The sequence below is a fragment of the Vanacampus margaritifer genome, chromosome 7 (genome assembly GCF_051991255.1).
Source record: "Vanacampus margaritifer isolate UIUO_Vmar chromosome 7, RoL_Vmar_1.0, whole genome shotgun sequence".
Classification (NCBI taxonomy): Eukaryota; Metazoa; Chordata; class Actinopteri; order Syngnathiformes; family Syngnathidae; genus Vanacampus; species Vanacampus margaritifer.
In genome coordinates this window covers 11,293,128-11,305,209 of record NC_135438.1, presented here as the reverse complement: position 1 = coordinate 11,305,209, position 12,082 = coordinate 11,293,128, and the positions used below count along the sequence as shown (strand labels likewise).

The 12,082-nt window shown below is 37.7% G+C and overlaps 1 protein-coding gene across 12 annotated transcripts in view; it reads right to left on the bottom strand.

Moving 5' to 3' along the window:
- Positions 1 to 12,082, bottom strand: part of adgrl3.1 (adhesion G protein-coupled receptor L3.1) — a 191,273-nt gene that overhangs the window by 57,260 nt on the left and 121,931 nt on the right. For 9 of the 12 annotated variants that reach the window (XM_077571872.1, XM_077571875.1, XM_077571881.1 and 6 more), the window contains 4 exons: positions 9,076 to 9,480; positions 7,628 to 7,731; positions 5,370 to 5,555; positions 2,903 to 2,941 (listed from right to left, as the gene is read on the bottom strand). In XM_077571872.1, the coding sequence (XP_077427998.1) occupies positions 2,903 to 2,941; positions 5,370 to 5,555; positions 7,628 to 7,731; positions 9,076 to 9,480 (734 nt within the window). The remainder of the gene's footprint in view (positions 1 to 2,902; positions 2,942 to 5,369; positions 5,556 to 7,627; positions 7,732 to 9,075; positions 9,481 to 12,082) is intronic. The other 3 variants (XM_077571883.1, XM_077571873.1, XM_077571882.1) reach the window with 1 other exon arrangement.

Here is a 12,082-nt window from a genome sequence, read left to right as displayed (position 1 = left end):
AACAGGATCCAGTTATTGAGCTGATTTGTGAACAAGCAACCTGCATTGGGCGTATGCATAGTAAACACCTATTGCTTCATTTAAAAAAAAAATCATAATTCGTAAAAAAAAAAAAAAAATCATAATTTGTAAAAAAAAAAAATCATAATTCGTAAAAATTCGTAATTCATTTTACAGATACTACAACAAACAACCCATTACAACAACAGGAGCCAGTTATTGAGCTGATTTGTGAACAAGCAACCTGCATTGGGCATATGCATAGTAAACACCTATTGCTTCATTTAAAAAAAAAAATCATAATTCGTAAAAAAAAAACAACAACCCATAATTCGTAAAAATTCGTAATTCATTTTACAGATACTACAACAAACAACCCATAACAACAGGAGCCAGTTATTGAGCTGATTTGTGAACAAGCAACCTGCATTGGGCGTATGCATAGTAAACACCTATTGCTTCATAAAAAAAAAAAATCATAATTCGTAAAAAAAAAAATAAATAAATCGTAATTCGTAAAAAAAAAAAAAATCATAATTCGTAAAAATTCATAATTCATTTTACAGATACTACAACAAACAACCCAAAATTCAGAGGCCACTTGGAAGCCAGCTCTTATCAGGGAGCCGACCGAGCCAATAGAAGCGCCTCTTCTTGGAGAGAAATTCCCATCTCTACATCTCTGCTTCCAGGAATCGACTCCACAGATTTAATGAGGGCGTTTCCGCCAATGTTGGCCGCAAATTCGCAATCTAGCGGGTCAACAGGATCTTGACGATAGCAACAACGAAGAAGATTAACCGACTCAATCAATGTGACAGTCTCTTCCTTTGAAGGGTTAGGAGTAAGGATTCATTTAAGGAGAGATTGTGTTTTGACTACACTCACTCTTCTTATCCTTTACCATGTCATTTTATAGTTTTGTGAAATTTTGGGATTTGTATGTTTTTGAACTAAATCATTTTGTCTGGTTTTGTGATGTTTTATGGTTAGGATTTATGTTAGTTTAGAACATCCTATATTTTTTACTTTGACTCGGAACCAGAAAAATACAACAAATTCTACTCATTTCTAAACAAAAATTGGAGATGTCTGCTGTTGCATTTGAACTCTTCATATAAAATTAATTAAAATTAGGGGTGTCATGCGATCAAAATTTAGAATCGCAATTAATAGCATGACTTCACTGGTTAACTCACCATTAATCACTCATTTTATATCTGTTCTAAATGTACAATAAAATATTTTTTTCTAAGTTTCATACTCTCATTAACTGCCATTGACGGCTAAAAACGTCAAAAAATCATTTGAACAATTTTTATTAGTTTAACATTTTTTTCCTCTTTTGTTAACAAGAGTATGAAAAACTAGAGTTTTTTTTATTGCACAAACTATAATTTTTTTTATTGCACATTTAGAACAGAAATTTGTGATTAAAATTTTAATCAATATCAATTTTTGACGTTTATAGCCGTCAATGGCAGTGAATGAAAAAAAAAAGATTATTAAAAATTAGGGACGTCAGGCGTCAAAATTTTCATTGTAATTAATCACATGACTTTAATAGTTAACTCACGATTAAGCACACATTTCATATCTGTTCTAAATGTACAATAAAATATTTTTTTCTAAGTTTCATACTCTCAATAACTCATTCCCTGCCATTGACGGCTAAAAACGTCAAAAAATCATTTGAACAATTTTTATTAGTTTAACATTTTTTTCCTCTTTTGTTAACAAGAGTATGAAAAACTAGATTTTTTTTTTATTGCACAAACTATAATTTTTTTATTGCACATTCAGAACAGATATGAAATTTGTGATTAAAATTTTAATCAATATAAATTTTTGACGTTTATAGCCGTCAATGGCAGTGAATGAAAAAAAAAAGATTATTAAAAATTAGGGACGTCAGGCGATTCAAAATTTTCATCGTAATTAATCACATGACTTCAATAGTTAACTCACAATTAAGCACACATTTTATATCTGTTCTAAATGTACAATAAAAAAATTCTAGGTTTTCATACTCTTGTTAACAAAAGTAGAAAAAAAAAAAGCAAAACTAATAGAAATAGTTAAAATGATTTTTTGACGTTTATAACCGTCAATGGCAGTGAATGAGTTAAAATAAATACGTTTTGGACTGAAAAGCTATTTAGTTAATAGCAATTGCAACACAAATAAAAACAATGTTAAAGTGATGTTACATCGTGTGTTCAAGGTTGCAACATGAACCGCAATCCACACAGCGACAAGGACACAGAAGCCATGAACACCGAGCCGAGCAGACGCACGTTAAAGCGGCGAGATCATGATCAAGAACCGCCGTGCAACAAACTATCCATCATTCCACTTCGCTTTCTCTGATGCGGCCGTGGCAGCACAGACATTTCAATGAATGGAGATGGATAGCGAGTCATTTTGCTTCCAGGCAGGCCGTTTACAACCCAGCGCACGGTCCTGCAAAATAGATGAGCTACTATTGATATTGATCACGGTCTCTTATCTGTACCGCTGATTGCAAATGATAGAAGAAAAAAAAAAAAATGGAAATGAAAACAAAAGAAGCAAACCCTTTGAGGAGATGAAAATACTGTCAACACACACCCGGTGTATCCCGTTGATTGATGCAGATGATTTTTTTTATAGTTAGGGCAAGGATACATTTAAATTAGCCCCCCCCCCTCCCTCCTCAAAGGGTTTCAATTCAAATTGTAAAAACCTCTGCTGCAGAGTATAAATACAAACCAACATAGCGCATCACAAATGTGTGATATCACACACAGGCTTGCTTGATAAATGACATGCTGAGCGTGAAAGTAAAAAACACACGTACACACGCGCACACAAAAAGCGGGGTATGGTAAAGCAATCAACGGATACCAGGAAGCAGAAATACCTGTGTGAAAAACCTGCAGGACCTCTCTCTCTTCTGAAGCTGTAAATTCAAACAATTCAACTGTTAGCGATGTAACACCCTCTCAATCGCACGCACGCACGTGGCTTCGGGTGAGCACACGCACGCACACACACATGGCGACGTCATTAACATCACTCACGTAGACTTCGGGGGACTGAAAAACCATCATTATTCTTCTCACTCACCTTTCTCCCATAGCGCGCACATTTCTCTTATTCTTTTGTGTCGTTTGTTTCCTAAGTGACACTGTTTGTAACCTCAAACCGACAGAAAAGGCTTGTAAAAAAGATATTGTCTCTCTAATTAAAACTGTTGAGTCATATTTTTGTTTGACAACTTTTTACAGCGGCGTAGTTCATAAACACACACCATAAAGGCACTCGTGGCGCCAGGATTTTTTCACCCCCGGGGGCGTGATTGAGAAAATGATTTATAAATATATTTTAAAATATCAAATAAAATGATGGAAGAGCTTAACTGGGGCTACACAGATTTCTGACCCACCCAATATCGGTCTGTGTCGATATTCAGCATTTTGACGAATATCGGCATTGGTCGTTATGAAGAATCACACGGCCGATAATAGATCAATTTAAAACTGTGTTAACTTCAGGGAACTATTTCTTTAATTTTCAATTAATTTTATAGGAGAGGCTGCTGACCTTGGGAACTCTCTGCACCTTCTATCTTTTGCTTGAAATGAAAACGAAGATTTGTAAAAAAAAATTTAGGGATGCACGATAATGCTACTTTCAACCGGTACAGATAAACCAGTCATTTAGAAAGTACCGATGTCGATAACCGATGAGTCAGCTGATAATTGCTTGCAAAATTAACTTGAATACAAATATGCTTTTGAGTCCGACTATAACGCTAACGTGGACAAATACATGTAAACATTGTGTAAAGCACCATGAAGCTAAATTTTATTGATATGTCTGCTTTTAAAAAAAAAAAAACTCATTTTGAGTTTGCCAAAACAAAACAGCAACAACGACATTTCTTTATTATCTGGTTTATCTGTAGGATGTCAAACTGGTTGATTAATTGGCAATAATTATTGGCAGATTTCTTCATTATCTGGTTTATCTGTTTGACGTCAAATTAGTCGATAATTGCCGATAATTATCGGCCACCGATATTATCGTGCATCCCTATAAAAAAATATATATTTCCGGTACTTACACATTATAGAAAACTTTATTTACTATACAAAACAATAGGAAGCTATTTACTTGTTTATTTTATTTTTTATTTTATTTAACTTTTTTAAGACATGCTAATGACCCTCGGAGGTCACTGAACTTTTTGTCAGAAATTTAAACCAAAGATCTTTGTTTAAATAATAATAATCTATTAAAATTAATATCGGCTCAAAATATTGGTTATCGGCCTCTGTAGCTTCTAATAATACATATCCATATCAATCTTAAAAAACATTTATCGGTCCACTGTATCTCTATGTAGCGTCATCCCTGTAAAATATCTGTTCGACATGCATCTATAACTTACTACAATATCTATGAGTTATTTATCTTTGTCTTGTAAAATAATTTCATCGACTGGCTTTTCTTTTCAGCATGTTGTATGTTTGTTATCATCAAACAAAGAATTATATTAGGAAAATAAGTGACATTTTCCTGCAGTGGTGCAATATGCTTTGATTTTTTTTCCCACTCATATTCTTCCATTCATTTTCTGTATCTACTGTTGAGTGTATTAAGGCTTTTATTGTAATCCACTCAAACATGAATAGTCATCATTTTCAAATGCAGCAATTTAATTATGAATTTGGGTCATTAATGAGATCAGGAGCACCGCTTTTCCTCTCAGAGCGAGCAATACTTATCTGGAAATTCAACCTCTAACAAGCCATTTGGTCAACAGTAAAACCGCATATTAATGGCTTCCACTTGCACACAAGCTTTGATGAGTTCATTTCAAAGGGCAAAGGTCGCAGTGAGATAGAACGGCAGATTGGGAGAGTGTAAATAGGTGCAGTCCCAGTAACTCAGAAAGTAAAGTTAAAAAAAAAAGAAGAAAAAAAGACACAGTGAGTATATAAGAGTTGGCAGCAGCTGTCAGTCTCGCTCCCAAAGTCGGCGTATCACTGTTGACCTCAGCAAAGACAATCAAGGAACAGTCTCCCATTAAATGAGTCAGCCAGTCAATTAGGCAGCCAAGGCAGCCAGTCAGCGAGTCCCCAATGACTTGCCTCACTTTAATGAATGCCTACATGAACAAACTACACAACTACATTTTTCCTTGTTCACCGCCGATGAAACAGATCCACTGTATGCTCAGGATTGAGTTACATGTACAGTGAAAATATTTATTTATTTATTGTTTTTGTCTATAGTAGAGAGGATTTAACCCTTCCTATGGATTTCAATTCAAATATGGTCATTCCAAATGATTTCCTGTCATTTAGTTTACAACGCAGTACCTTAGTGAGGCTGCGGGCGGCGCTGTCCTTGCCCCCGGGGGTGAGGTTCCTGAGCTGCACGTCTAGCAGCTCCACCAGCTGGGCCATGGCCCGCACCGTGGAAGGCACGTCGCCAGGACGCAGGAGCCCTTTGGTCTGCTCTGCCAGTTCCCTGGCCACGATGGCTGCCGTCTCGCCCGACCGGAGCTGCATACAAACACAGCAGCACAGGTGGGGGGGGGGGGGGGTGTAGAGGGTAGAAAGGGGGGTGGGGGTGGGTGATAGGGGATGATGGATGGAGTTGAGGACGACGTAGTGGGAGTTGGAGCAAGGAGAAAAAGTTGCAGGGAAAGTTGAGTGCAAAGAGGAGGATGGGGAGGGACATGCAGGAGAGAGGAAAAGTTGAAGAGGGCGTTAGGAGAAAAGGTGTAATGAAAAAAATTCAGAATTATTCATAGAATGCACTCAACACTCTTTGCACTTGGGCAATGTCATGGTAAACTATTACATACAGTGAAATCTTGACAATTGGACACAATCTGATTAGTTGAGATTTCATATATATATATATATATATATATATATATATATATATATATATACAGACGCTCCCCCAACTTACGAACAACGGTACATACGAACATGTCTGCGCGCATGCGCGCATGTCAAAAAATGTTCGGAAAGAGATGCTGTAAGTTAGATTTTGTATTGCGCGCCTTTTTCCGAGTACTGTAGTGCTTCTTTCCACCGCTAATACCGACGATTGGCGCTGTGAGAGCTCACCCAGGCTCAGCAACGTGTCGAGGAGGAGGAGGAAGAAACGCCTGTCACCATGAAGAAGCCATCGCACTCTTCGAGCAGCAAGACCCAAATATTGAACGTTGCACAAAGGTTGCAAATCAATTGAATGATGCCATACAGTGCTACCGCATCATTTATGATGAAAAAAGAAGAAAACTGTGCAATCGTCGTTAGATCGCTTCTTTCGGCCAGTTTCTAGTAAATCCTCCAAGGAAGATACTCATCAACCCTCAACTTCTTCTCCGCGACCCTCAACTTCTTCCTACATTGAAGTTACGGAGGAGGAAGTAACTTTTGAAGCCCATTCCAGCGACGACGAAGAACGTCTCATGATATAAAATCCTCCTCTTCTTCCTCCTCCATCATCTCCTTAAGCATCGAGTACATCTTCCAAAAGTAAGTTAAACTTCATTTTATTTATCTTATTCCTTACATGTACATACTGTGTGTGTCTCTCGCTCTCTCTCTCTAACATACGTAGTACAGTACTGTACGTATTCTCTTTAAACATAAATTATAATACAAAATATAGCACTGAAGCAACTTACGAACAAATTCACCTTACGAACGATCGCTCGGAACGTAACTCGTTCGTAAGTTGGGGAGCGTCTGTAGTTAAGTTAGCGAGCCGTTATTTATTGATGCGACGGCTGGTACAGGAGCTGATCACCAATGTTGCATAAAATGCTAAATATCTGCCGATCCGATCCAGCTGATCAGACCTGTGTAAAATCTAATAAGAGTAGTAGAAGTTTTGTTCAAGCTAAAATACATATTTTGCATTCTATTTCTCATTCAAGCTAGTAAAAATTGTCTTTAGATGTTGCACCGTAGAGCTTCCTTTTTGCGAACCTACAGAAGGCTGGTTGACAGTACAAACATCATCACTAAAATTAAAATAAAAAAAATAAAATTAAAAAATTAAAATTAAAAAATTAAATTTAAAAATTTAAAAATTTAAAAATTAAAAAATTTAAATGAACTATTCTTCATGCAAATACCACCAAGTGGCTGTGAACAAAATCAGCATGAAATCCGAGCATCTTGATTGGATACATCCTTGCTGCAACTGTCTAATGTTTGATGTCCACAGCTTACTGACAAAGTCAATGATCGGAGCAGCACTGTAATAGCAATAGCTTACCATTTCCTGCACAATGTTTGTTCACCGTGTTTAGCCTCTAGCACTCTTTTGTCTCACAGTATTCACACAAATATTGGCATCTTGGAGAGCAAAAAACATCAACACAAATGCTGTCCTTTCTGCAAAAACCTGGACATATCTGTACCCCCCAACAGCTATATATACAATCTCGTCTGTTTCAAGCACTAGTTGGTAGGTTGACAAATGGAGACGGATACACGCGGGATAAATCACCCCCCGTGGTGGTTGTATCTCCATGCGTGAGAAATGATGCTCCGGGAAACTTATCTTAGCACGCATTCTCGCAAGGGCGGCCAGGAAGACCCACACTTACTTTCTGCATGATGTGGTTGACCCAAGGAGACGTGCAGTTGCTGAGGTCGGGGCCTTGAGGATCCCAGTAGCCCAAATGGGCCATGCACATGTATGTGGCCACGCCTGCAAGAGAAGCAAAACTAATAAGGGGAGACAGCGCTGACATTCACCGAAAGACTTGAACACTTCACGCGGTGCCCGCGGGGGGAGCGCCGGGCAAGTCTTTGTCATGTAAGCAAATTAACATGAGCAACGTACCCCGTGGAGGTACATACACGACAAGTGTGCTGTGATGAATGAACCTACAGTTTCAAAAACTAGCGCTTCACTTTTGGGAGATGTTCATCACCTGTTAAAACTTTTAGCCTTGACCTCCAAGAGTTAAATCTTGATCATTTCCTTGGAACATTTGAACCTTCTCCCAAAAGGGCGCAAAAATCCTCATTAGTGGAAACTCTTAATTAGTAGAAGACACTTTGAACATAAAGATTTCACACGGTGACATCATCCACTGAAGATAATAAACAATTAAAAGTTAGTAGGGGTGTGAATTGCCTAATATCTGGCGATTTGATACGTCACATTTCAATGGTCATGATTCGATTTGATACCGATTAATCCTGATACGAATCTATGAGTCCATTATTGTGATTTTTTTTTTTTTTTACTCAAATTTAGAAAATAGTAGTCAGTACACTGTAAGCTTTGTATGAAAATATATTTATTTATCTGAAACTTCAACTTACAACTGTGAGCTCTTGTTCAACACAGAGGTCCCCAACCCTGGTCCTCAGGGACCGGTATCCAACCTGTTTTCTATGTCTCCCACAGCCAACACAGGTGGAGATCGTTATCAGCCTTCTCCAGAGATTGCTGATTAGCTGATGATATGAATCACCTGTGTTGGCTGTGGGAGGCATGGAAAACAGGCTGGATACCGGTCCCTGAGGACCAGGGTTGGGGACCTCTGGTTTAACAAACAGGTTGCAATCTATTTTTAGAAATGCGCGCTGTAATATTGTGATTTATCGCTTTAACAATTTTTTTTAACACCCGTAGTCATTAGAACTAGTGTTGTTACAATACCAACATTTTTACTTCCATATTATACCTGTATAAAGTACCTCGCTACCAATACTTAAACGATGCCATGGAAAATTGGTATATGAATATGTAAAATAGCAGATTGATTTCGTCCCCAAAATGTGCCCACAGTATCCTTTATAAAAATCCAATTTTGCTAGTTAAGTTAGCGAGCCGTTATTTATTGGTGCGACGGCTGGTACGGGAGCTTATCACCAATTTTGCATAAAATGCTAAATATCTGCCGATCCAGCTGATCAGACCTGTGTCAAATCTAATAAGACTAGTAGAAGTTTTGTTCAAGTTAAAATACATATTTTGCATTCTAAGACACTTTGAACATAAAGATTTCACACGGTGACATCATCCACTGACGTTCCTTACCGAGCGTCCCAACCGGGCACGGCTGCTTGGCGAGTTGGCCTTGCTGGGTGCGGGGCCACGAAATATCCGCCGTGACTCTGGGACTACAAAAGTCCTGGGGAGGCAAAACCGGGGGCTGCGGTGCCGCCGGGGGCCCCTGCACGGGCGGGTGGCGCTCCACGGCTTTGCGGTTGGTGTCCGGGATCTGATTGGTGTCAGATGGCGAACCGCCGGCCGGATTGATGACGGGCTGGCGAACGGTTGTGGTGGTACGGTAACGCTGTCCCGGTGAGGTGGTGAGGAGAGGACGCGGGGTGGTGAAGTAGGGGGGGGCGCGAGTGGTGGTGGAACGACTGGTTGAGGATGAGGAGCCCCCTCCGATGGCACCCCCGCCTCTGTTGGGAGGGATCAGAGGTGGGCGGAAGTCTGCGGAGGAAGAAAAGGAACAGAGAGACAAAAGATAAGTACACAACACATTAAACTTGCATTATTTCAATTATATAAATTAACATTTATGTTCAATGTTTAAGCATCAAAAATTACAAGAATAAAACTAGATTATGGATCGTTTGGACTTCAGACTGTGGGCAATTATTTTGTTCTTTATGACATAAAAGTGATGAAGAGATGAATACTGGATACTATACTATACTATAATACAGTGAAATCCTGAGATATGGGTTTAAATTAATTTAATTAAATTCCTTAACCACAATTTTAACTCAAAACACTTGTAAACATACTTTACTTTAAAAACAAAACATTAAAACAAGACTGTACTTGTATGCATAGCTGCCAAACTTCATTCTAATTTGTTCAATTATGTTTAATGTTTTAAATAGTTGCATCTTTTGTATGTATTTAATTAAATAATTTGTTCATATTTATTTCAGTGATTTGCATTCCATCGCGGGGACCTCGCATAAGGTAAATGAAAAACAGGGAAAAGTTTGTACTTGTTTAGTTTGTAAGCAGATTATTTGATTGTCTCCTTTCTTCTATATCTAAAAAAATTTGGGGGCGCTAATTAGCGGACCACCAGACTTCCCATTCTGTCTCCTTCTGTTGGTCATTGTCATTTTTCGTGTTTCTTATACTTTTTACATACTTATAAATAAAAATCTGATTTTAAATCTAACAGCATAGTCTTAAAATGTATATTATACGAAGACAACGATGCTACTAATTACTTGATCATACAATACCATATCGTACTTATTCTTTTTTTTTTTTTTTTTTCTGGAGATCTCAGTATTGTTCATTCGGTAATTTTACCGATTTGACATGTCATCATCATTGCTCTTTTTTTTTTTGTATGTGGGTGAGTATGTGTATATCGTACTTATTCTGATACTATGCATTCTTACAATGTACATTATTATGCCATACATATTATAAGTACTAGACCATACAATATACCATATAATATATTGCTGTGTCATGCAAGATTCATGACACAGTGACATCATTTGAAGCAGCAGAGTCCCCCCTAATGCATGTGAGCCATTTTTACTGTCAATATTTCATTGTAAAATAATCTTAATTATTCACACTGAGTTCAGAAATAAAGAAAGAATGGATGAGATGGCAGGAGTGAAAAGAATGGCACAAGGTTTGATGTACGGCGTCTCCAAAAGTGCACATACTATAGCAGCTTGCCTCCTCCTATCTCTGAACTTGCTGCTGCAGCTCTGTGTGGTGCAAATCAATATTGCATTACGGAGTGTTAGATAAAGGGAAATATTTACACATTGCCTTCATAGAGGCCAAGGCAGAGCCCGACCTCACATATTTAATTAAAAATGCTTTCAAACAAAAGCCTTTAGTGAGGACTTGTTAGGGCATCTATTTAATTTTTATTACCATCTTTACTGATTTACAGACGTGTGGAACTGCCAATGTGGAATTAATATTTTTGAATGTCAAATACTTAGCATTATGGGGAAAAGGAAAAACATACATATAATATAAAAAATTAAAAAATATAAAAAATTTAAAATACACATGTAGGTCAAATGCTAAAATAAAATAAACAAATAAATAAAAAATCTTTACTTGTGCATGCAAATAAAGTCAATATCGAATGTCATTAGAGGAAAAAAAGTTTTTTAGCATTCAGCCAACAAGTACTTGTGGCACATTTGGACGTATTTGCAAATATGTTTTGAACGTATTTAAATATGTTCAAATGTACTTGCAAATAAGTTAAAACACATTTGCCAGTCAAAAATACGTACTCCGCATTGGCAGTTCCACGCTTCTACGGACAGGCATAATCGCAGATTTTTTGATGAACTAATGTTTCGATCATGATTAATTGTTTTGATAACTTTGTGGAATTGATTTTTGTTTAGTCATATCTAACAGAGTGCACTACTTGACTGCAACCAGCAGAGGCGCTCTTTACTCAAACACAACTAGTGTACAGTGGACAGGGTTGTTTTTTCAACGCCCCAAAGTTGGAGTTATTACATTTAAAAACAAAATAAATAAAAAATATTGAAAAAAAAAAGTGTGTGGAGGTTCATTGTTCTAAAGATGTTGGCTAACGGAAGTTGAGCTACTTCCACGCAGACCTCTGCTATAGAGGCAGCATTATACTGCTTAATAAAATCTCGGCGTGCAAACAGGAGTTCAAAACATTCACAATAAGATCCCTATTAGATATGTTTTGAAAATGATTGTCCATCCTTCTACTTTACCACAAAACAACAACGAGACAAAGCAATAATACAAAGAGACCCCTTCTCCCCTGGTGCTTTTTCTACTAGATTGCTTGTCATGTTTAGTGTTGTAATGAGAGTCGGCTAAATGAGCTTTTTTTATTCCAAGAAACCTGTTTGAGGTCATCGCGTCACCTTCTTTTCACTGCGATGCTTGTTACCATTGATTTAACGCTATTTGCACAGTCCTTTGGGTGTGAATAAAAGAGTCCGTGGAATATTATTCAGTGTGACCAGAAGCTGACCCTTCCTGTGGACTTTAATGAAAACCACCTTCCTTCTGTGTCCCCCCTCCAACCCACCCC